This window comes from Primulina tabacum, chromosome 4 (assembly GCF_025594145.1).
Source record: "Primulina tabacum isolate GXHZ01 chromosome 4, ASM2559414v2, whole genome shotgun sequence".
NCBI classification, from domain to species: domain Eukaryota; kingdom Viridiplantae; phylum Streptophyta; class Magnoliopsida; order Lamiales; family Gesneriaceae; genus Primulina; species Primulina tabacum.
The window spans coordinates 4,943,048-4,969,000 of record NC_134553.1 but is presented as its reverse complement, the minus strand read 5'-3'; the positions used below and the strand labels follow the sequence as shown (position 1 = coordinate 4,969,000).

At 34.7% G+C, this 25,953-nt stretch overlaps 2 protein-coding genes across 5 annotated transcripts; one reads left to right on the top strand and one right to left on the bottom strand.

Moving 5' to 3' along the window:
- The first annotated feature begins 156 nt into the window (after positions 1–156).
- On the top strand, positions 157–3,308 carry LOC142542687 (phosphatidylinositol/phosphatidylcholine transfer protein SFH2-like). Of its 2 annotated transcripts, none has more exons than XM_075649453.1 (12): positions 157–439; positions 621–751; positions 865–893; positions 1,302–1,385; positions 1,476–1,529; positions 1,642–1,719; positions 1,820–1,873; positions 2,012–2,071; positions 2,157–2,252; positions 2,364–2,465; positions 2,647–2,727; positions 2,819–3,308. In XM_075649453.1, the coding sequence occupies exons 2-12, from the start codon at positions 697–699 to the stop codon at positions 3,134–3,136; spliced, it is 1,011 nt and encodes a 336-aa protein (XP_075505568.1). In that variant the 5' UTR covers positions 157–439; positions 621–696; the 3' UTR covers positions 3,137–3,308. The 2 variants fall into 2 exon arrangements, with proteins under 2 accessions (XP_075505568.1, XP_075505569.1); XM_075649454.1 differs by having other exon boundaries at positions 157–500.
- Positions 3,309–4,787: 1,479 nt separating this feature from the next.
- On the bottom strand, positions 4,788–21,785 carry LOC142542688 (sister chromatid cohesion protein PDS5 homolog A-like). 3 transcript variants are annotated; one of them, XM_075649456.1, is made up of 33 exons: positions 21,555–21,785; positions 19,653–19,856; positions 19,390–19,571; positions 17,466–17,592; positions 17,163–17,381; positions 16,712–16,928; positions 16,490–16,635; positions 16,249–16,394; positions 15,781–15,930; positions 15,580–15,664; positions 15,330–15,521; positions 15,041–15,223; positions 14,283–14,437; positions 14,076–14,202; positions 13,786–13,935; positions 13,644–13,703; positions 13,429–13,565; positions 13,186–13,303; positions 12,949–13,080; positions 12,622–12,821; positions 10,843–10,999; positions 10,531–10,677; positions 9,528–9,608; positions 8,829–9,455; positions 8,637–8,741; positions 8,006–8,073; positions 7,389–7,440; positions 7,187–7,273; positions 7,040–7,077; positions 6,217–6,279; positions 5,981–6,135; positions 5,358–5,719; positions 4,788–5,265 (listed from the first exon to the last, which is right to left on the bottom strand). In XM_075649456.1, exons 1-33 carry the CDS (start codon positions 21,648–21,650, stop codon positions 5,233–5,235), a joined length of 5,001 nt encoding a protein of 1,666 aa, XP_075505571.1. In that variant the 5' UTR covers positions 21,651–21,785; the 3' UTR covers positions 4,788–5,232. The 3 variants fall into 3 exon arrangements, 2 of the variants coding, with proteins under 2 accessions (XP_075505571.1, XP_075505572.1); XM_075649457.1 differs by having other exon boundaries at positions 15,616–15,664; XR_012819567.1 differs by lacking the exons at positions 4,788–5,265; positions 5,358–5,719; positions 5,981–6,135; ... (2 more) ...; positions 7,187–7,273; positions 7,389–7,440 and having other exon boundaries at positions 8,055–8,073; positions 8,637–8,738; positions 8,825–9,455.
- Positions 21,786–25,953: the final 4,168 nt, after the last annotated feature.

Genomic DNA, 25,953 nt, shown 5'->3' with positions numbered 1-25,953 from the left:
ATTTTACCTTAGCTTTTGATTAATAATAAAATCATACTAGGAAAATATGTCTCGAGGCCTTGTGTGAATATAATTGAACTGAAAGCTGTTCAGAGAAATAAATAAAGAATTGTATAATTCATTTAGTTTGTGCATCTAATAATTTCCATACAAATGCATTTAATTGGTGCAGCTAGCCTGTCACTTCGTCACTCCATAGCCATTTCTTTGAAAGATACCGCCAACAGCTAAAAAAAAACAGGGAAAAGAAAAAGGAAAAAAAAAAGACACCGCCAACACATTATGAATGCAAATGATGCGGTGAATCTAGATTTTGATGGAAAATTTCTAAAGCCACCTGCTTGTTTTTTTTTTTTTTGAATCTTAAAAGCCATCTACTTGTACAGAAAGATTAACAAGATACAGAGCAAAAAAAAAAAGCAAACCGGGGAAGTAGGAGGTTGCCTTTCTTGAATCTTGATCCAATTTCACTATCTTTTATTGGATATGTAGATATATTTGTGTGTGTTTATAAAAGTCGAATCTTTACTTGTCTTGCTCTCTTTTTACTGTTCTTCTTTCTTCCCACTTACCTTTATTAGATCATGCAAGTGAAGATTGGATTCTTGCTGTATGCATAGGTTGTACGGTTTAGGATTTTCTTAGATCTTTCGAATTGCGGTTGTGGTGGGATAGTCTTTGTTTGGTTCAGCAAAAATGGCTGTGGTTTCCCAGGAAGCTATTAATGAATTTGAAGGATTAATGGAGGAAGGTTTGTTCAAACAACTTCTTTGTTGAGCTTTCTTTCATGGTCCCATTACGTTATATTTGTTTTTACCTTCTCTTTAATTAATCTTTTTCCCTTTCATTTGGGATTTTATGCAGTTGACGAATCACTCAAAAGAACATTCCAGGTTTCTTTTTCTCATTCCTGCTTATCAGCTGTAGTCATGATATTATCAGTAATACATTTGTATTTATAGAGAAATTGAAGGGCATAATTGTTGTCGGTTCTTTATAAATTTCACAGAGGCTACTATTCACTATTGAACGAGTTTGGAAAGTCGTCCCTTGAAATTACGGAGTATGTACTAAAAAATATTGTTCTAAATTTGTCAACTAATTTTGGATGAGCCAATGCATACTCATAGTCAGAATTGGCTGAAACTACGTGAATAACTTATTTATCGGTTCTTGATTATGAAAGAGATGAAAATATAAGTTTTAGCTCCCATTTTGTTGCACCAAAGTTTGGTTGGTATATATGGTTAATCCTTTGTGATTGTATGTTTGAAATCCGGACTGTTCAATTTGATATGCAGAATGTCCATCAAGGATACCCTCATGAAACTTTGACACGGTTTCTTAAAGCTAGAGAAGGAAATGTACCAAAAGCTCATATGATGGTTAGAGTGTTGACCTTTTTAAAATTTCAGTTATCTTTACATGTTGGAGTAAATTGGATTTTCAGATCAACGGGTTACTGGATATTTCAGTTGGTTGATTGCTTGAATTGGCGAGTGCAAAACAATATCGATGATATGTTAAGTGTAAGTAGGACATCGCACAGATGTAGTCTTAACATAGTAACAAAAACTTTCATTCAATAGAAGTGTTTACTGTTTAGATTTTTTTTTACTCTTCCGCTCTTTTTAACTGCAGAAACCCATTGTTCCTGTCGATCTTTACAGAGCCATACGTGATTCACAGCTCATAGGACTGTCCGGTTACTCAAAAGAGGTGAGGGTTTAATGGAGCTAGAATGAGTTGTGTCAATTATATTTTTTGTGTTTATATAGAATTCGGGATCTTTCTAATAGTGGTGCCCTTTTATCAATAGGGTCTCCCTGTCTTTGCTATTGGAGCAGGTCTGAGCACGTACGACCAGGCATCTGTAAGTTTTGTTGTTATCTTTGAATTCTAAATCACCTCTGCGTCACAATGAGACCAAATATTTCGTTGAAGGTTCTTTTGCATTGGTTTGATACCACCAATTATTTAGTTGATCTGCGAATATTTATCTTCATTTCAGGTTCATTATTATGTACAATCCCACATTCAGATCAACGAATATCGGGATCGTGTGATTCTGGTGAGCAGAAAACCGTTACTCTCTTCTATTATTTCCATCTATTTGGACCTCTATATAATTTTTCACTCTCCTCATTTTATTTTAGCCTGCCGCTACGAAGAAGTATGGGAAGCATGTTAACAAGTGCATCAAGATTCTAGATATGACTGGCTTGAGGCTCTCGGCTTTGAACCTGATTAAGGTACATATGCAGCAAGAACTTCGTAGTTCTGCTTGTTATGACAGATTGTTCTACAAGGATTCTTCCTCTGTAAATTATTTACATGTATAACCGTAATTTGTTCTTATTCAGATCTTGACTTTAATTTCTTCCATCGACGACCTGAACTATCCTGAGAAAACATTAACTTACTACATTGTGAATGCCCCATATGTCTTCTCCGCTTGTTGGAAGGTCGGTTCACATTTTTATTGTTTCAGTAATGATGAGTAACTACTAATTATGCTCGGGCTTAGTTTGAGTTTTATTTTGATTATCAATAAAATATCCATCCAAAATGGCCGAAACTGAAAAAGTCTGTGGACTAACATATTCTCTCTTACACCTCTAGTCATGACCTTTCATTTGTTATCAGGTTGTGAAACCACTTCTGCAGGAGAGAACGAGAAGGAAAATCGATGTATTGTCTGGTTCTGGACAAGATGAACTATTGAAGGTAATATTCCCCAGATGAACTTCTTCCTTTTCTCGACCCCAAACTCCAACACGTCTCTCATGTAATGTCGAACCCAATGATGCTTTTGCAGATCATGGACTATTCCTCCCTCCCTCATTTCTGCCAAAAAACATCAGGTTCTTCAAACCATTTAGATGCCTACTCTGAGAACTGCTATTCCTTGGATCATCCCTTTCACCAACTCCTCTATGCATACATCAAGCAGCAAGCATTGATCCTTGAACCCGCTAAGCCAATAAAACACGGGTCAGTGCATGTTACCCTGCCTGAGGATGCCGATGAAGGAGTGATTGCCAAGACTTTAGAATCCGAGTTAGAGAAACTGAAGGATGCAGATGGATCTCCTGAATCGATCAAGGACCTGAGAATCGACGATCACAAGTCCTAGAGAATTTCGTTTCATCTCTGGTTCTTGCAGTTCATCGGAGTGTATATTTATGGGAATGTTGTAGATGAAGTGAAGTCGTTCTTATATGATTGATGGATCATGAGCTTGAAGCTGTCTCTAATAGATCTAAAGATCAGCGGTGGCTCCAAATTATATTAAAGGAAATTGATTATTCTAGTCTATTTCAAAGTCATAATTTCAAAAATGGTCTTCTTTATTACACATTTTGCATTATGTCTTATTTAATTAAAAAATCCTAAAATATCCTTTTCCTATTAACACATATATTCCATTTTTGTGATTTATTTGTTTAATTATTTATTATTTTTCTTTAAGAGTTTTTATTTAACATTTGTTCTGTTTTATTTAATTTATAATATATTAATTTTTTTAATACTACTTACTTAAATCAATAAAATATTTTAATAAAATTATGAATTGTTAGTTTGAATTAGTGCTCATCTAATTACGATTGTTGCTCATCTAAAATAATATAATTACCAATAAAACATTAGTTTAATTACGATTGTTGCTCATCTAAAATAATATAAACAAAAATTATCAATCACCATGGATATGAAACGTAATAATTATATCAATGTGAGTTTATACAAATATAAACAAAAAAACTGATAATCTCAATTAAGTTTCTACTTTATTTCATGCTAACAGTTTATGAGTATGCACAACAAACCTTCAAAAAAATAAAATACATAAAAATGATATTCGACAAAAGAATTATCTCAAATTATCACCACTCTATATCCAAATGCATGGAATTCATAAGATTATTCGAGAAATTGCGAAAAATCAAATAAAGAGTTTGAGATAAAGAAATTGTGCGAGCTTCTAGTTATGATATATTTGCAATTATGCGGATGACGACTTAATTTATTTTGAACAGTATTTTTGGAAAAAAATATTTTTGGTAGAAATAAAAATAAAACCAATTTTATGATGTCTATCATTTAAGGATATTATCTTCTTAAAATATGATTTAGACTATCGCCACCAAAATCTCACGAATCTTTATCTGTAAACGGGTCAATTTTATCGATATTCACAATAAAAAGTAAAATTTTAATCATGGATGATTCAAATTAGAGACCGTTTCACACAAATTTTGACCAAACTGCATATATATGACTATCGACATTTTTAAAACTTTAAGAAAAGGATCATAAGAACTTTTCCCTCTTAAGTGAATATATATCTACATTTGAGTGATTATTTAGAATACTAACATACTTAATATATATGACAAAAACTTGTGTGAGACGATCTTACATATTGTATTTTGTGATACGAATTTTTTATTTGGATCATCTATGAAAAAACATTACTTTTTATGCTAAGAGTATTACTTTTTATTGTGAATATCGATACAATTAACCCGTCTCACAGATAAAAATTTGTGATACCGTCTTATAATAGATATACTCTATATGTATATATTATATATCTTTCGAATATTTTCTTTTCTTGTATTCAACTTATTTTAATGTTCGACGCAAGTCCTAAAAATATCTAGGACAGGTTTGAACAGTCGTCACTTTAATATTCAGCTTCTCTGAAATTTACAATTTCATTCATGTTATACGCTAAAAGCTCACACAAACATCAAAACACTGTTTTAAATGTCCTTTGGAAAAGAAAAATAAAAAAGAGAAGCTGATTTATTAAAACGCAGTACAAAACAGGTCTGAGCTTATGATAAAGTGCACGCGTATACCAGAATAAATAATTCTCAAATACTTGGAAGTAACCTAATTTTGATGAGTTTTGGATTTACATTCAATCAGGAAACTAAGCTACATAGACGACTAAGGTACCACGATCTTTTGATGTACACAGATCTCACAAGTTACAAATACATTAACTCAATTGCCATAACCAACTGCAGACAAAGTGCTCTAGGAATAAGAACTTCTATCCTATAACCTGAACGTCTATGGTGTGTTTTAATCTACAGCAAAGAAATTGCGGGTAAATTTATATCTGTCACCGGTTCAGCCGCGTTATCTCTTAAAGTCAATTTACCTACTGCATAATGAATACTGAATTGCAGAAGCAGGTTAACTATTATCTGCATGGCCTTATTTTTTTCCAGCACGCTGTTTCCACGTACTCTGCATTCAAAACAAAAGAAGATTAGCATACAAGGGTCAATACAGGAAAAAATGCATGACGCTCAGAGCATAGAGCTGAAGTTGAGGAGCACCAGAGTCTCATCATCAGAAAGCTCGGCATCAGCAAGAGAAGTAGGTGATTTCTTGTCAGCTTCATCTGTGAGTGCAGGGCCATCCATGGTGTCCGTTTCTTCATCTTCTTGTCCAGATTGTTCTTTGATCTTATCTAGATGCTTCATGTCTGAAGAAGAAACTGCTTCATGATCAGATCCATCAGCATTGAGTCGAGATCCACCAATACGATCACTCTGAGTGTCTTCAGAATCATTTTCTTCCTCTTTGGGCTCTTCTGCATCACGTAAACCCTTCTCACCATCTTCCAGTTGTTTATTGTCCTTGTCAGACGGCTTCTCCGCGGCTAAAATCTTACCAGATTTTTCATTCTGCTCCTGCTCTAAATAGTTTTGAAACAACAGGAAGAAAAAGTCAATAGAGAAGGTCAAACCTGTAAAAACTTAATTGAGAAAAATAAGCAAAATGCACAACAAGAAGACCTGTATTGGTAAAGTGACAGTTTTTTAATCTAGGTAGGTACTTATCATAACAAAACAAGTGAGATAAAATCAAGTATTCACCAAAAGGAACCGTCAAATATTACAAAATTGGTTTTGCTAAACTTTTGAATATACAATCGGCAAACAGTTTGATTCTTCACCTGAATCTGATTCAGTCATGGACGGTTTGGTAAATTCAAGATTTGTAACATCTGGGCTCCCCCCACTTCCCATAGAAGATTTGATCTTTAACAAAGTCTTTTGCTTTGGACTTTTGCGTGGAGTTCTTTTCCCTCTGATCTGAGATGATGGAGATCTGCAAATCCATAGAATTACATAATCTAGTGACAAAGCGAAGAAGTATTTTTAGACTGCTGGATAGCGATAACCAACTTACTTTTCTTCAGCCTTCTTCTCCAGTTTTATGCTTCCTGTAGCTCTGCTTTTCTTCCCAGATGATCTGCAAAGCAAACAAACTGAGAACACATCCAAGTATCTAGCCTCTTGCAGCATAATAAGCAGTAAGCACGCTCAAAGATGCATACAAATGATCGACTAAACAAACATGACCCAAAAAATGTGTAAGAGGCTTTTTCATTCCTAATTCCATGGCTAGAAAGATGCTTAACAAAGGCTCAGTTTCGTATGCATCATTAACTGTGTTTTAAAATAAATACAGAACAACTAAAATCCTGCAGTGCTCTTGAATCTGTGGGGGGACATAAGGGTGGCTCAAAATCCACTGAGGGCAACTTGAACTTCAGCTATTGTTATTTAAGTAGCAAAAAATTTCCCCAGAACACAAACGTTTAAAGTCTTTTTTTTTATAGGAAACATAATATTATAAATAGTGAAAGATTCTTAATACAATAATAGCGGATGAGTGGTCCACAAGATATAAGAGCAAAACATTTTCGTCAAACCATTACAAACTTCCAATCCCTAACAACATCTGATATCGAAAGATGATTAAGCCCTTTGATTCTTGTCATTGTAGTCGCAACTTTGAACTTAATGATCTCCCATAATTCGCTTGCGCTGGCGTTTTTATTGTTGAAAATTCTGTTATTCCTCTCTATCCATATGGTCCAAAATGTGAGCTACCATAGTTTAAAGTCACACACTCATAAACAGAAATTGATGGAGAGGGGGAGATGGACCATTGAATATGCATTACAAAAGCATCAATGTCTGTAAATAATTATGACGGCAACACTTACGCTTCTTTAGGATGAAAGCTTTTTGATGAACTAGATCGCTGCACATGATGTTGAAGACATTGTTAGGTTTTGCGCAAGAAGGTTTACTTGACAGAATCAATAATTGAAGAACTCTAATAGGAAAAAATAGTTAGAAGATTGTTAGACCTTGTCAACTTTTTTGCCATTATCAACAAGTTCCCAACGTTCTTTGTCTAATCTAAGAACTTCCACATCTCCATCCTCGTATAAAATCTTCAAACCAAAATGATCAAAAAAAGAATAATTATCATGATATTCTAGCAAGAAAACAGGAAAATAAATCTACAATCGGTACAAGATAACGAGGCGCACTCAAAATGCAACTTACCACGTGTTTCTTTTTCTCCGTATCAAAAGATTTTACAATACCTTCGTAAAACCTATTAAAAGTCATAAGGACAACGTCAGGAACAATTTTAGGATTGCAGTTAAAAGTGCTGAATGGAAAATCTATCCGACTAACATGAAACTTTGACAACAGACCGTCAAGTTTATGCCGACACACTCTTGATGGGTGAGATAGTTAAAAAGGCCATCACATAAAGTGGAGCAGAGGTAAAAAAAAAATTAGACATAGAAGTTCATATTTGGACAAGTGTATGTAAATCATGGTTACTGAACCTGGCAGATGATCATGCAGCCATAGAATGATAAACTGCAAAGAAAACGATGTGCCCAATTCCTCCTCAATTTCTTACTTATAAATGAAGGTCAGTGGTGCTATGAGCCAATGAGGTTTAATAAGGCTTTGTGCTAATAATATTCTCAGATCAAATTCGAAGAGGGTTAATATGCAGACTGATTCTGAGGAAACACTTCAGGAGTGTTAATATTACAAGGAGAATGTTCTGATGCTCACCAAAAGACTGACATCCCAATTCCCTTATCTCTGGAAACACAATCGTGAAATGTAGATCATAGAAACAAACAAAATCAAGAACTTACTGCTTATCCATTGGCCACCAAACTTTTATTGTGCAACCAATTAAATCCTCCATGGAACTTCGGTTGTCCTGGATTAAAGAACAAAGCAGAAACCAGATTGAGTAGATAAGTTAAACAGAAGTTATGATTTCTTTTAACAGATGCAGTAAGAAACTTAAAAATTCTCAGAAATATATCTGGGAAAAAGAAAAGATTTATCATCCATATACACCATTGATTCAAAAAAAAGTCAAGTTCAATGCAGTCGTGGATCCTAGGATTCTGAAAAATTCAACCAAGTCTTTGACCAGGGATCGGGAGAATTCCCAGTAACACCGGCAAGCCAGTCGAGCCATGAGCATGGGGGAAACTTGCTTCCTTAAAAGACAGCCCAGGCCGAACTACGATATGAGCAACAGATTAACTAAATGGTTCACATAAGAAAGCATGCTTGTGCATTTGATCGATTAAATGTGTTTCCCACCACTCATTGGTGCATGTGCTAGGTTTCATATCTCATACATACTCTATTTTAGAGAACCAGTAAATTATGACATTAAAGTAGGAGCAAGTAAGTTTGGAAACATAACATGCCTGCATTCATACATAAACCATCTTACAAGAAAAAGCACAGAAGATAGGACAAAGCAACCTTTTGTAATGCTGTGACACTTTTTTCTTTTTGCTTTTTCACTGATCCCAGCTTGGAATAATTAGTTCGGTGTGGGCTAGAAGAATCTGTGACTTTCTTAGGCTTCTGCAGCATATTAAGGAAAAGTGAGATGAAGAAATAATAATCATGAAGTATCATGCATTCTAGAAAATTCATCAGTGTAGTACATACTTTTGCATCAACACTGGATTTATCAAATGCCTCGTCATCTCCGTAGGTTCGTTTACTTTTCTGCTTTGACACAGAACTTGGTTTATTTTTTATACAAGCAACTAACAACTCTGATTCTGGAGGTTCAGAAGTTTTTTCTTGCATAGAATGATCTTCTGAGCTACTTGGAAGTTCCTTATCAATTTTGTTTGAGACATTAACAATCTCTTCCTGATTTCCATCAGTATGCCCCTTGGAATCTTTTGAAGTGATTGCTGAACGTGACTTGTGAGCTTGAGCAGATGATGATCTCCGACGTTTAGGGACAGGAACATTAGTTGTTTCACCTAACATTGATTTCCTCTTTTGAAGCTTTTGGCCGCTTCTCTTTTTGTTAACATATTCATGTCCATTGCTTGATTCCAACTTGCTACTTGTACCAATATCAGAATTTATTTCCTCAACCATCTTCAGGATATCAAAATTATTCCCTTTTGCTGCTTCAGCAGGTGAAGACTCGCTCTTCACCTCTTTTCTCGTCTTCGCTATTTTGGCCTTCAGACGTTTCATCAACTTGCCCAATGGCATTTCACTGCCCTCACTGTCACTGTCCTTCATGATATCATCCTCAGCAATTTCTGAGTTAATCTGAAGTTGAAAGACTTACTTTAGTTAATTGAAAAAGATACTGTCCGTTAAACCACTGCATAGAACTCTTACAATTCCATTAGCTTCCAGTTTGATTGATTCAAAGTGAGCCAATACACTGTCCTCAGCCAACCAAGTCTTCACTTCACCAACCTAGCACACAATAGCATGAGAGATTATCATAAAGCTAATTTTCACCTAGTCGGTGTAAATAAATAAAAACAACATTCATCAATGGGAAGAGCACTTGAAAAGGTAATGACTCCTAATAATCACATTCCTGAATGTGACTTAAGTGCACATTTTCTACTGTTATAGGTATAATGGATTCCACTTGAATTAATGCTTTCAAATTATCCTTAGAAGTTCTCCACTTCAACAACCGCAAATCATTTTAATGATCTTCGATATAATATAACCTTTTGAAACATATACATCCTTAAGGGGACCGGAATTGTGTGTTCCTGTGGATATCTCAGAAATAAAGAAACCTCAAAACATATCAGTAACAACATCACGTTCCTACATAATACTTCCAGAAAACCAACAAATTTCAGACCTTGTAATGCTGTTGGTAAAACAAACAACTCATGCACAAGAGAGAATCAAGGCAGCACACCACATGATAACAGCTTAACTATTCAATATTTACATTATAAATGAGCTGAAAATCAGACTTTCATGCAGAGACTTAGAGGAGTACCAAATGCCCAAAATAAAATTAACAAGGAGAGAAAAATTCAAGCTGGTAATTTCACTTGACAACTCAACGGAAATGCAGTAGATGACACTTGTTAGCAAAACTTAGGAGCACAAAAGCAACATAAAAAAATTTAGAGCTTTGGTTGTTAGCATAAACCTAACTAGATCGTTGTTGCTCCAAATTACTACTATTAAGAACATAGGAAACCAATCGTAACCCAGTATGGCGACTGAGAGAAATTTCATTAAAAAAAAACTTGCTTCAGATCTAAATATATCCTAGCATGGAGAAGGAAACATTAATCATCTTACTATTCATTAATCTCATTATGGGGGATGACAAGTATAGAAAAGAGAGTTTAATCACACATACCAGTGAGTCACCATCTTCTTTCTTCTCGACCAATTTATAAAGAACGGGAGGTAGGGTCACTGAAGCACTTGAGTTTTGAGGATCTATTTCTTTTGAAGCTAACCTCTTGATAATTGACATTCCGAGATCGCACAAAGCATACAAGTTCTGTAACATATAATGTCAAATTATACCTAGCATTAGAACAACAATAAACCTCACAAGCATTCTCACCAAAGCATGCTTCTCATTTTATTTTTATAATTTGACTCTCAAATTTCTTTCGTCAGTTACAGCATTAAAAGAAAAACTCCATAATTCTTGATAGCGAACCTTGGATTTAGTTGAATCAAAAGCATCCTCAGAGCACTTGATTTGTAGAAAAATTGAATTCAACAATGAAGTGCTCTCCTTGTCCTTGCTGATATTGACTTCAGACTTACCATCTCCATCTCCATGCACCAGCATAGACAGGAACAAATATAGCTGCCTGAAACAGATGAAATATAAACAAAATGCATGTAAAACTCCACTCATAACCATAACAATGCAAGTATGTCATAGTCTTGTTATTGCTGCAATTTAATGGGACACACATCGATTCTTATTGCATACATCTCATGCATTTCCACGAGAATTTCATACAGTTCTTTCAGTAAACAAACATAATGAACATGCAGAGTGAACAGTAGGATTAAGACCATATGTGGTTTAACCAAATGTGTACTTGGATTGAAGCCAAGTGCATGTCATACAATTAATGGATGCATACTTGCTATATTTAGTAAGGTCCTGAATAGCATAACTTTCACATGCATCTGTTTTGTAACTACTTCGACCATATTCCTATTAGTAATATCAGTTACATTCCAACGCACGTCAGCAACTAATCTGGTTCAAGAAAGCGAAAAATAATACCACATATCAAACTGAAACATAACTGTTACATATATATATATAGACAACAACAACAACAATCCTCACTACTCTTAGCCCTAGGCATGGTAGAAGACACTTTTCACAACAATCCACAGTTCCACACATGCATACCACAAGGCATATCATAAAATTTTATGGGTATTTGCTTTTTGGTAATTTGGGTATAAGAAGCCAATTTTGGTATCTTTTTCCTCACATAGGCAGAAGGGATCACTACACCTTATCGTTCCAAGCAGCAAATTATTTATTTTACAGTCACTTTCACAATTCCATCAAGGAGAGTAGAACTTATCAAGGTCAACCCTAGTAAGTTATCTAAATAATCTACATCAGCACTTTACGACACTGACAATTGAAAGTTTTATATCTTTCAAAGTTATTTATTGTCCATGCGATGACTTTCTGTTTACAACCAGCCAAATGTTGTTGGAAATCGAAAGGCCCACGGAAATCGACACTACGCTGTCAGAATCACCTTTTAGAATCCTCTGCATTTGCCATAAGGCTGTAAAAGTTGCTTTTAAGAGTTAAAAATAATCACAAAATACATCTGTTTCTAATTTAATATAATAACCTGACCACAATGGATTGTATCTAAATCATGTAATACGTCATTCTACCATGACAAAGTAAAACAAACATCGACTATTGTTTTATCTACGGCCATTGGGTTTCAATGGTTTTGTAGTCCCATATCAAAAAATCGTTAATCAAATGTCGTACAAAATCTTATGACACATACGAGAAGCTAATAATAATGTCAGCTAAAAGTATTGGCGTTAGTTGCAAGTGATTATACTCTTAAATCCAAAAATAACTAACAAAAGTTCACAAAGACCGATTTGATAATTTTTTGAAAATGCTACACATGTTTCTAAATACCTCAACACATGAGTTCACGTGGACTTATCAAATTCATAAATCTATAATGGATTTAAAAATCTATGTGAATCCACAAGCGTAAATTCAAAGAAAAAGAGTCGATAGCAATGCAGCAACCATAGGAAGAGGTAGAAATTTCAGCACGAAAACCACTAGCTCACCAAAAGTTTGATTATTCACAACAAGTCTTCAAATAACTAATTAGAAAATACATATTCTTTATATGAACTGCTTTAACTTCTTTGAGTGACAAACCATCATTGAAAATCATTAATGTCAATCCAAAAATACCTGTACAAAAGTTCAAATTCTTTGACATCTTTGCATTCATCAACATTAGGAAACGTAGGATGATGAGCAAGGGAATGGACCACATATGGAAGAATGTATTCTGGATAATATTGTGAAGATAATCCATCAGTCTGTGAGAGAATTTGGCGTGCTCTGCTTTGCCAACACATCTGAATGATATCATTCAAATTGCGTTTGTTCTGCCAAACATATGAGAATTCCATTAAATGATTTCACGACATGAATGTGCTAAGGTGCAGGTTCGTATTTATGTATCTACATAGATTAAAAAACACAATAAACATGAAAGATTGAAACTGCACATACCTCTTCCAAATCAGACTGCTGGGAAGTAAAATCAAGCAGGAAGGCACATGCATACTTGGGATCTAAAATTCTGTCTTTCACATATTGATGAACCTTGTTGAGAAGTAGTCTCTTTACCTCAGGAAAACCATCCTACAAACACCAACGACTGAAGGAATGAGAAAAACATCTCTTTAAGGTAGCAGCAACTAGGAAAAAAATCCACATGAAACCAAATATTCCATACAAATACTTCACCTCCGATGTTCTCAACGTCAGATAAAAGACATCAACAGGAATTTTATGCTCCCAGTGTTTTGACAGGCGAAGCACAGCTTTTGCCGCAGCAAGCTTCAGATGCGCCATCTCAACCAAACTGCATTGCCAAAAAAAAAAACCAATATCAACTAGAAGTTTTTAAGACATCCTAGGTTAGAAAGAGTAAAATTGCAGGACCACCACCTCCGTATAAAAATATTATACGCTATACTGCCTAATTACCTTGATTTAATATCGCTTGAGTATTCACCAAATGTAAGTATATTCTTGAGGATTAGAACAAGGTCATCAATACCAGAACGAAGGTGAGGATCTTTGACGGGCAAATAGCTCTTGACCAAAGCTTTAACCCCAAAAATCTATACACAATTCCAATGCATGTGTGAGCGATATGAACGATATTTAACAGCTGAAAGACAATAATATGGAAAAGAGACCTTTAAGGAACAAAGTTCACTTCTACCATCCCAAGAATCATTTGCATGGTCTCCTGCTACCTGAGAGAGGTGGACATTTTACATGAAATTCTTAAAATAAAAGACAATATCGTGTGCGAAATTCTTATCTGAAAAGGCATACTTGGCTGCACTCCAGGATGTTTTCCTTAATGAACTTTTCAACTTCCCTTTCTCTTGTTTCAAACACTGGCATAGCAGCTTGAGCTATGCACCCAAGAGACTGGAGTACAGCAGGTAAATGCGACTTATCTTCAAGCATATCAACCAGCCTCTATTTATTTGACCCAAAATCACAGACAAAACCATCAATATTTACCAAAAATCACATGCAAAAAATAACAGCATAAACTAGAATAGAAAAGGCGGATGGAAACAGGACAAGATAATAGACCAACATAAGTAAATGGAAACCTTGTAAAGAACAGAAAGTGACATAAGCCCATCATCTTTTGTTATCGATGCCAGGGCATGGACAGCATATTTGGCCTGCCTTCGGCTACCCTCAATGCATATGCGCTCGAGAATAAGGTCTAATGACCTATAAACAGAAGTACATCATTTAAAAAAAAACACAAAATAAAATGAAGATCGATGCCAGACATATGGTATGATTCAGACCTAGACGAAACTCCCAGCTGTTCACGGATAGTTCCCCCAGCCTTTGCAAGAATATGCAAAGTACCTTCCTTTATTATTTCATTGTCATCCTCGAGAAGATGTACCAAATCTTCTTCTATTCCAGCAAGCATTGAAGGGCAAAAACGTGCAAGAATCTAATCATGGCATCATAAAAAAAAAGCATTTCAAAATCCGAAGTTACAAAAATAGTTTGGAGTAAGAAGCACAAAATACCGATGTAAAAATATTTTCCTTTGGCAGTGGACTTAAAAAAACATAGTTAATTTTTTCCCTTGGACGTTCCATGGTTATAAAAGAGATTCATAACGAGTTTCAAGCCAAAACAGAAAATCAAAGAGTAGTATCTATAAGAATTTCATTTAAAATAAACACGATAAACAAATATCAGCTGACAAATAGTTTATTTTGTGGTTTGCTGCCAGCCAACAAACCAACACGAGCATGAGAGATATTATAGAATATTTACGCGTGAAGAGTTTTAAGCAATTTCAATGTAACACATGTATAAGCAACTGAATTGAGATGGCCCTTGCAATCTACTTGATGCAGACTCATGTGTACTGGTTCAGGACTTGATAGTGATAGTTCAAATTAGGTATGAGTACACATGCATTTAAGCTATTTTCTGTCCCCCTATATAATTAGCCTGAAAGATATAACAAAGTGTAAACATCATGGTATCATGAAACATTTAATATCTATATACTCACACACAGAACCAGCGTAATGAATCATACCACTAGTATCGTCATGCAGGCCAAAATCAACTCATTACTCCCAGACGATTTTTGTACACCAGCCTCCAGAAGGATTTCTCTAACATGATCCTTGTTGAAAAGTAAACACGAACATTTCAAAGAAAGACTGCCCAGAAATTCGTAAAGCCGATGCTTTGGGCCAAGGATGCCCAGTAAATCATCCTGTGTGGGATTGAAAAAGCCAGAGAAGCCCTCACACATTGGTTTGCAAACATTTCTATGTTAAATCCATTTTTAAAAAAGATTTCAACATCGGAAAATATCTCACCCGTGAACTACAGGCTTGAAGCCAGTCAGTGTTCGGATCAAGAAGCTGTGTCAAATTTTTCCATATGTTGGAATCTTTTAATTGGTCGAGAAGCTGAAAATTCTCCTCTGCCTTTGCTGGATCGATGAAATAGCGGGACATAACACGGAAACAGAACGTGACCTTTTTTCGAAGCTCCGTCACATCACCTTCCTAAATATAAGTAAATATTTAATATTGTTTACCAAAGACCTTCGATAATATTACTAACCGAGAAATCAGATAAGGATAACTCATTATCGGAAACCTGGGACGACTGTCTAAGGGATATGTACTTCTGCATCTCTTGCTGCAATCTACAACACAATTAATAATCCCATGAAGCCAGCAGCTAATATTTCATGGAGATTTAACACAATCTATTGTTTATCCACAAAAGCCTAAAAAACAAAAGGAATTAGGGAGGGCAGACCTTTGTTTCTGTTCCAAAATCTTCTCAAGAGCCTTAACCTCAACTTTGTCAAATCCAGAGAAGATCCTTATCCAATTTAACACCTTATCTTTAACGGAAAAGTCATCTGGGAACAAGGAAAGAGATAGGATCGGTTCAACTATATCTGACCTGCAAGAAAGATTAGGACAGTCAGCATGACATAAAAATAGAAAATCTGCAAGGAAAAAATTATCAGCTGCCTGGTATATCATCTAGCCTATGTACCCACGTTTCCTTCAGTAGTCCGAATCTAAATAACAACTCCGTGATTTATCATAAGATGGTGCCATGAAGACGGTTGTTAAAATAACAAACATCATAGTTCATTCATAAGGAGTTGTTTACTGAAAATGGTAATTTATTTGAAACTTTTATTCGGACCCTTTATACACTTACTATCAATTAACAAAAAACTAAATCCACTGCAACCACAAACCAGCAAGTTACCTAAAATCTTTATCATAAAAGCATCTCAATACTTTCCCAAAAATCCAATCATACTCAACATTCTTAGTTGTCTCACTGGACTTGTCAATGCAAGATGCTCTGTAGATGTCAGCTAACCTCTCTAGAGTATATCTTTTTACCAGAATCTGCACATGCATAGCAAAAATAATTGAAAAATGAGAAATGCAGTGGCAAAATCTGAACCACCAAAAGGATGGACATAAAAATTAATCAAACATACAGATTTATCTCGAAGGCGTTCTGCTACCAGCTTGATAGTTTCAACAGGAATAGATGATAGGGCACGACATGCCACATCACAAACAACACAGACAACTTGTTTACGAACATTTTCATCATAATCCAACAATCGATCACTGAGTGCAGCTGGAAATTATAGAATATTAAGAATTAAATACCACAAAATTACATAATTGTCAATAGCTGTAACAAAATTCCTTACATATTATTTGAGGAGCTTCGACTCGTGAAGGATTTGCGAGAAGAAAAGTCTTGACATGCTCAAGGACAGACATTCTAACCTCCACCACTCTATCAGTCATCCTTTTCAAAAACTCCAAAAACACAGGCTGGAACGACTCAGAAATAGTAGATCCTGGCAGAGTAAAGAGGTCGCCCACTAATCCCACTGCTTTCAAACGAACGTCCAGTTGATCACTCTGTTGATGTCAAACATATTCAACAATGACATGTAGAAGATCTATGAAAATAACTCTAAAAACAGATACCCATCACAATCATTAGTCACTGATGCTTACTCTAAAACAATAATATAGATGGCATGCCCTCAAATTCAGAAAGAAAAACATAATCTGGCGAGTCATTGCATTCTGAACATTTTGTTTGCCAATATAGAACAGGGTAAAAGCACAAACGAATTCGAGTATTATTACCAGAAGCTCTCCAGTAAGATAAGGAACAACTCCAGATAAGATTTGAGGAGCACAACGGTAAACATCATAGAGTACTCCATGATAATTAATCTCAGAATTCAGGAACTTCTTGTCGCCAGACATTGATGAAATAAGAAACTGCTTTATGCCATGTTCCAATTTTCCCGCACAATGCTCTATGACATTCATAGCAAGCCTCCTCGCGGCTGAGCTTATGTTCTAGCAACAAAAGTTCCAAAGTTAACTCTTTTTGAAAAGGCATTCAAATTGGTGAACTTTCTGTGAGTGAAAAAACATAATTACCTCCTTGTTCGGGCCTAAAGCAGACAGTATAATAAGTAAAAGGTTCTCGGGCACATCCTCACTTTCTTCAAAGAGAACCTCCATAATTGTCTGCATTGAAGTCAAAGCATTCTCAGGATGCTCATCACTGCATGCGGATTGAAAACACATCCTTAAGTCAAAACGCATCATAAAGCCATCATAAAGCATCCACATAATTATCTCAAAAGTTGTAACTTTGTTTTAATGAAAATTTTCAGGAATCAAATTCTGTATATCAATGTTTAAAGTTAAATTCATGCTGCAAAGAACAAATGCATTCATTTTTTTAGCAATAAAATTTTAAACTATGATCTAAGGTTAAATGCACCGTATAATTTTGACAGCATCATATATTCTCTTTCTGCTTTTACAACAGGCTTGAGAACTTTGCAATGAAAAGGATATCTTTAGATCTCCCCCACATCCACTGTGAGGCCCAGGGCCGAAGAGGGCGGGGGGTGATCGCCGGTGCCATGAGGTTGCACGGACAATGAGCGGCTCTTGGCAGGCTTCTAGGTGGAGGGAACATGAACGAACCGACCCCACACCGGAATGAGAGGGATTCCGAGACTGTTCAATGTAATGGACTGTACAGTTGAAGAGGGCTTTAAAGATTTGATTGGTACTACTCATATCACGAAGGTGCATCTTCTTTTCGGTAGCTCATCACATAAGAACTCCAAAGTTAAGTGTGCTTGACTTGGGGCAATTTTGGGATGGGTGACCTCCTGGGAAGTTTCCTAGGGTGCGTGTGAGTGAGGACATAAGCACGCTGGAAAGACTCGTCTTGGTACAGTGAGGACAGTCGTCGAATCTGGGGCTTTACAGTTGGTATCAGAGCCAACCTCTCTTAGTACGGTGTGGTTCGGGGACGAACCAAGCGGAAGCTGGTGGGCATGTGAGGCCCGGGGCCGAAGAGGACAGGGGGTGATTGCCGGTGCCATGAGGTTGCACGGACAATGAGCAGCTCTTGGCAGGCTTCTAGGTGGAGGGAACATGAACGAACCGACCCCACACCGGAATAAGAGGGATTCCGAGACTGTTCAATGTAATGGACTGTACAGTTGAAGAGGACTTTAAAGATTTGATTGGTACTACTCATATCACGAAGGTGCATCTTCTTTTCGGTAGCTCATCACATAAGAACTCCAAAGTTAAGCGTGGTTGACTTGGGGCAATTTTGGGATGGGTGACCTCCTGGGAAGTTTCCTAGGGTGCGTGTGAGTGAGGACATAAGCACGCTGGAAAGACTCGTCTTGGTACAGTGATGACAGTCGTCGAATCTGGGGCTTTACATCCACCCCAAACCCCGAGGCAGTGAACATCCAAATAAAATGTCCAGAACATTATTTTAATTAATTTAACCAGTAGCTATCACACACATCGAAACATATATAAATTAGTAAACACCTTCTCTCATCCCCACTCAGGTCTTTGCAGACAACAAGTAGAATGTACCATAAATCAACATGTTTTTCAAAATGTTCAACTACTGAAAACTTTTCTATGATAAATCGAGGTAGGCGCATCTATCAATGAACAAAGAAAGTTAACAAAACAATCAAGAGGCACAGCATTTCATTTTGTGCACAGGTATGGAACATTCAAAAAAAATAACATACTTTGTCTGAAATGGAACATATTTTTCAAAATAGTCAACATTTAAACTGAAAACTTTTATATGATAAATCAAGGTAGGTGCATCTATCAATGAAGAAAGAAAGTTAACAAACAATCAAGAGGCACGTCTCATTTTGTGCACAGGTATGTAATATCTGAAAAACATAAAATGCATTGTCTGAAATGGATCGACACTCATAGAGAAATAATAAGCTGGTAAGAGCCACGTGAATAGACATGATTTGACTGCCGATAGATATCTCAATATCAAAATGGACCGTACCTAGTAACTTTGAAGAAAGTATTGAACATTTCATTTACAAGATCATCACAGTCAAGATCCAGCATCACGACACAGGATCTATATCTTGCCAATGTTTCAAGAATTACTACTCTCCTTCCAAATGATGGGCCATTTATATCACTTAAGCCACTGAAAGTACCCACAATCAACTCAAAAATATCCTGTAATAGATTAAAGAGCAATCGATAAGAATATCCTCAAGTTGATAGCTCTACTCGCTCGTTATTTTAAGTAAGATGTACCTTTAGAACATCATCATCATAAGGAGCCTCTGGTGCAGTAATGCGAGTTATTTCACAGATACATACAGCAACAAATAACTTAACCTCTCGATCTTGATGCCTTATAAGTTCTGGCTTGGCAATAGAAGTTAAAAAAGCATCCATAGACTCCATTACAGGCTTTGGTGGTGACTGATCTAGTTCAGAAAGACATGATGCACCTTGCTGCATGTGAAGGGGAGAGAGTTGTAATTGTTATTATGCAACGCAATCAGTTGACAGTGCAAATAACTTAACCCACACAACTGACACAAAACACTTCCAGTTAAAGTCCATCAGAGTCAAGTAAAATTTTAAGTTTGTGAAACCAAATTTGTGGGGCATGCAAAACCAAAGGTAATCATCAAATTTATCTGTTTAAATATATATACAGAATACAAGGATGAGTGGACATCTCCGGTTCAAAAGTGTAGCCACGGATAGGAAATTAAAAAATCAAAATTTCAGAAGTTAGAAGTCACTATGTCAACTAGAGCATTGATACAGAATTTCACTAAAAAAATAGACTTGTGGAAGGGGATAACGAAAATGAGTGTGTAACAACTAACAAGACATATGACCACAGATGATAAAAGAGCTCAAAATAATCTTGAGACACTTGAATACTTGATTATAAAAGCCCAACATATCTCGATAACTATGCTAAATTATAAAGACGTCTCGTTCATCGTCCACACTAAACCATATCAATTTCTGAAATAAAATACTGGAATAGGGTCACATGAGGCTTTCATGAAATACAAGGCTTCCCATTCTACAAGAATTTTACTTGGTCCATTTAATTATTATTATTTTTCGGCAGGGAGTGAAGCACTAAACTTTAAGGCTGCAAGTTGATATATGATATTGCAGTTTAACTAAACAATCAACCCACTTATGCTTGATTGTTTTACCTCCTATCCATTCATCAGGAATTTCTATGACTCAAAATTCATAACTAACACTGAATGAATTAATTATGTGAGAACCAACACTACGTTAATTGTACACGAACAATCATTAAAATCGACTGTCAGCAACCAGAAACTACAAAAGGCAAAGTTTTTTTCCCTTTTAAAAAAAGAAGGTGTTTATACAACACTAGGTATAAGTATGCTTCTATACAGAAGTGTTCATATTCTCCACAGTTTCGCATAAATGCACATATGCACGAGCACCACATAGAAAAATTTGGGAAAGCAGTCTTGAAGAGAATAACTGCAGAATCCAGTGATTTTCCTTGTACACAGTCACGTGTTTTAAAAGTCTCTGAATAAAACAAAGACATATATAAAAATTACCAGTAAAATCTATCCCAAAATAAGAAGATTTACTATTAGTAATACTATTCAAACTTAATATTTTTGCAAAGATGAAGCTTTCTGCCTTCAGTCCCCTGAAAACCTAATTCTCACGGTTATTTTGAGACTTTAAGAAAAAAATTCAAACTTTCTGCTCCCATCCCCCACCACCACCCAAAAAGAACAAGGACAAAAGCAAATAACAGAAACATAATGCTCAGATTCAGACCCTACGAACAAACGTGACTGAACCCCGACAGTTACCGAGTCAGGCTCTATCAAAACACCAGCATGCTCCTGCAAGTTGACCTAATGGGCATACAAGAATGGACGACCACAACACGACAGAAATTTCAAATTTGAAATACACCCCACCACGAAAAATTAAGTTGAATAATTCCCCGAAGGAACCCTAATTCGCTACCAATTTCACCAAGCCTTAACTTTCAAAATGAAACAAACATAAATCCACAAATATAACTTAGCACGAAAAACACCAAAAACCACATAAAAAAACATGCGTCCACCATAATTCAAATGCAACCGAGGCATTTAAATTGCAAAAAAGAAAACTTTTTTTTACCTTCAAGACCTTAATGAGAGCGTCTTTAGAAGCTGGAGGATTTTCCAGCTTCGCACCTAGCTCCCTCAGCTGCTGTTGCAGCTGCTTTGGAGTCATAGAATTCAAAATTGCTCACACCTTGGAGTCTCGATTAGCAGGATTCACTGCGTTTTTTTAGTGTGTTCTGCTGTGTGTGTGAATTGGGGCTTTTTGTGGGACGTTTCTCAACAAGTGAAAAGAGCGGTCCTTCAGGGGTTGCACATCCCACAGTTAAAGTCGATATTTAATTTTGAGGCTTTTTGCCATTACAACCTTCTGATTTATGTTATTTTCACTTTCGACTTCGCGCCTTTTCTCTCTCTCTCTCTAAAAAAAAAATCATATGACCTTTATTTTTAATCTGTTTCTCGTGAATCCTAAAGATAATAATTATTACAGAGACAATAAAGTTAAAGCAAAATTTGTATAAGACGATCTCACGGGTCGTATTTTGTGAGATAGATTATTTGAGTTATGGGAAGATTAAGCGATTTAATTAATCTTGCATGACTCTTGGTGTGCATTTTGAGGCTTATAAATAGCGTGTTCATTTCCTCATTTCAAACATATGAAAATCTTATTTCTTCCAAGTATTCTCTTACATTTCATATTGTTATCTTTTTATTTGGCCTCCGTTAAATCTCGGTGATAAAGTAAAGATACGCTTTCAGTTCATCGTAGTAGTGTCTTGTGCTAAGTCACTGCTGGTTGTTCCGTTGTATCCTGAGAAACAGACCTCCAAGACGATCCTCGAAGCACATACAGGAGGGAAAGAATATGTTTTAATGACACTGTATTTCATACAGGCTTCGGTTTGGTTTCTTTTAACCATTGTACAACTGATTTATTCACCATACTGATTTGCTGGTTTTTCGCATAATTTTCTGTCATGTTTCTTCCATATATTTTATGTAACGCATATAGCTTGTGAGTTTAAATACATATAAGTATGTGAATATTTTACTGAAATGGATAGTTCGACGTTTATCACATGGATGATAAGGTTTGAGATTTGATATCACATGAGATCTCGATACAAAAACATTTGGATCCCTCACATTTGAAATAATTTAGATCATTGGATCTATCTTAGTGTCTTATACTCTAAGGTACTGTTTGGTTCAAGTACTTGTAAGTACTAATATAAATAGTCATATCATATCACTTGTTTTGTACAAGTATTATTTATCTCGATCAATCAAATTATTAATTATTTATTTCACATCAATCAAATTCGTAATAATTTATCTCACATCAATCAAATCAATAATATAAAATTACGATATTATCCTTAATAAATAATATTATTAATATTCTATTAATATTTTCAACAATGACAAAATGGTAATATCATATTATCTAAAATTTAATCAATCAAATCAATTAAATCAAACACTATATTAACTATCATTTTCTATTTATTTTATTATTACAAAATATTACTTATCTCCATACTATATATCTCATATTATGAACCAAACGGTACCTCAATAGAATTTTCCTACTAATACAAAATTCTAAATTATCTCAAATGCAATTTTATAAAAAAAAAATAGGGGTTAAAAACAAAACAAAGCACAGACTCTCTTTTTTGTTTGAGGATTTTTATTTAAATATACATCTCTATGTTTTGGTCAAAAAAATCTAGAGAAATACATAATACCGAAGTATTTTGTTACAATTTTAAAGTTGAGTAGATTTCTTGTGAAACGGTCTCACGAATCTTTATCTGTGAGACGTGTCAATCCTACCGCTATTCACAATAAAAAGTAATACTCTTAGCATAAAATGTAATATTTTTTCATGGATAACCTAAATAAGAGATATGTCTCACAAAATACGATATGTGAGGTCGTCTCACATAAGTTTGCCTTTAAAGTTTGGTTAATTCTTCTTCTAATTAAATAATTAAAAAAATCTTCTTTCTAGATAAAGACATTGGCCGGTTTTATTTGAGCAGTTATCCAATAACCTAGAGTTTCCTTTTTCAAAAACCATAATGAAGCTCGTGATCAGTCTCATTTATTAAAAGGTTTAGTTTTAGTTTTATTTTATTACTAAAAATATTGGGAAAATTTAAATATTTGAGATTGAGTAAATATTAATTTAGTACACGAACTATCGAAAATTCATCGAATTGATACAAAATATAGTTAAGGTTTAACTGGTACACAACATCGGAAAATTAAATTAGATAGAACAATTTCTCATAGCTCAACAAAATTTAACCCATTTTATTATCGATATCAAATAGTCAAATACAAATTATTATTATTATTATTATTATTATTATTATTATTTGTTAGTGCAAACTAATCGAATTGAGCCAAATATAACTAAAATTTTTAAGGTTTGAAAAAGTTTATCTGAGCTCGAAAATTTTAAAATTTTTTGCACAAGTTCTATTCGAATACGTTCACGAGCTTTTTCGAAAACGAAGGTCCGAAATATGTTTATCTAATATATAATTATAATATTTTGTTACAATATTAAGGCTCACGCGACTCATAAACTATCAAACAATATAATTTTATGTTCGAATTTGGATTAAAAAAATAAAAAATATTCAAGTTCAGCTTAAATTTGATACCTTCGAATAATAATCAAATATTATTTGAACTAACTCAATTCATTTACAACTTTAATATTATTTTTAAGTTAAATTGTAGGACCTGGACGCTTACCGCTTTACCAAAAGCTATAGCTAGTGGTAATGGTGCAACTCAAAATCTTTTAAACCGCACAGCAGCTCAAGCACCACGGTTCGATCGCTCCACCAAGCAAGGACAATTATTGCAACCAACAATATTCCTCGCAATAATTGCACTCCTTGCAATCAATGGGAATCGAATCCGTGACCTTGGCTCTGATACCAATTGTAGGAACGAGTGATTACCGCTTTATCAAAAACTATAGCTATTGATAATGGTGCAACTCAAATCTTTTAAACCACACAGCAGCTCAAGCACCACGGTTCGATCGCTCTACCAAGCAAGGACAATTATTGCACCTAACATAAATCTCATTTACCCCGATTATTATAAATACTAGTGATAATTTGCACGCAACTAGCAGTTGAAATATTATCTAAACATGCTAATATTTGTTATTTTTAAATGGATTATTTTTTCATATTCTATTAGTTGTGATAAACTATCTAAAAAAAAATATGGATAAAATAAATAAATTTAAATATAATTGTAACTTTAAACATGACTTCACTAAATCAATTAAAAGTTGATATAGGGGTCTCAAATTTAATTAAATAGCCATATATAATGTAAAATTTCATTTAAAAAAATGCATTTATATGGCTTAAATTCTGAAATATTTTTGATAAAAAATTTCAAGAAACCCAAACACGATATTCTTCGTAGTAATATATACATATATACTATATTATTAAGTGTGAGACTCTTAGAGTAAATACCTTAGAAGACACCAAAATATTTAATTCCATAATTATCCTTCTTACCCCGCTAAAAACCTCATCAAGTCACTCCATATTTTACATAGAAAAAAATTTAAACAAAACTTCAATTTTAAATCGAACAACTTTTCTAAATTGAAAATAATTTCATGTTAATTTTTTATTATTATTTGATCAAATTAAAAATAATAATAACACAAGTAATGCGTGTGCATCTTTTACAAGTGATTAGTTTGTCATGAAAAACATGTTAGTATCAAAGTATGTTGACGAAAAATAAAATCTTTGTACCTTTTAAATTTTAATAAAAGATTATATCCTCAATCATATAAAAATCAAAATTTATTTTAGTGTAGCCAATAAATAATAATACGCGAAATGAGAATATTCAGGTGATTAGTAAATCCTTTCAAGCATGATATATATGTACTTGGACAGTAAATGAATTTCACTTGGTGAGTTTTATAAACTCATTTTGTCATGTAATAAGGGTAAGAAAGATTAGCCCGATGCAAGGTTTTGTCAAGGTGTTGTGAAGCCATATGTCTACCCTCGTGTGGAATGGTTTTATAAAGAAAATGTTCTAGAAACAAGAAATGGCGTGTTCATGAAGTTTAAATGAATGGTGGTAAGGTTGGGTTGCTAGATGATGTTAAGAAACATGTCTATACAATAAGGATTTGGATTTTTTGCGGTGGCTGGAAACATAGCACCGGTGCTGTGGATCTTCTTTTTCAACTGATTATCTTTTTTCGTCTGACAATTTTTAAAATTTATCTGACACTGTGTGAGGTCCATCAGATGATCAACTGATCATCTCGTATAAAAAATATACAACATCAAGGGTTGTGTTTAAATTACAACAGATGATCCAAATCTATATAATAAGGGGATAAATAGCTTATGTTAGAACTTTTGTTTATATGATGGTGTAGTTGCAAATAAGGAAAT

What these genes read in the sequence shown, in the direction of transcription:
- LOC142542687 (XM_075649453.1), top strand. Translation starts at nt 697, where the DNA reads ATGGCTGTGGTTTCCCAGGAAGCTATTAATGAATTTGAAGGATTAATG. An exon ending in TGAAGGATTAATGGAGGAAG is followed by an intron (nt 752 to 864) that starts GTTTGTTCAAAC and finishes GATTTTATGCAG; the next exon opens with TTGACGAATCACTCAAAAGA. An exon ending in TGTCCGGTTACTCAAAAGAG is followed by an intron (nt 1,720 to 1,819) that starts GTGAGGGTTTAA and finishes TTTTATCAATAG; the next exon opens with GGTCTCCCTGTCTTTGCTAT.
- LOC142542688 (XM_075649456.1), bottom strand. Translation starts at nt 21,650, where the DNA reads ATGACTCCAAAGCAGCTGCAACAGCAGCTGAGGGAGCTAGGTGCGAAG. An exon ending in CCTGCATGACGATACTAGTG is followed by an intron (nt 14,438 to 15,040) that starts GTATGATTCATT and finishes TGCCATGATTAG; the next exon opens with ATTCTTGCACGTTTTTGCCC. An exon ending in AGCTTTCATCCTAAAGAAGC is followed by an intron (nt 6,280 to 7,039) that starts GTAAGTGTTGCC and finishes TTTGCTTTGCAG; the next exon opens with ATCATCTGGGAAGAAAAGCA.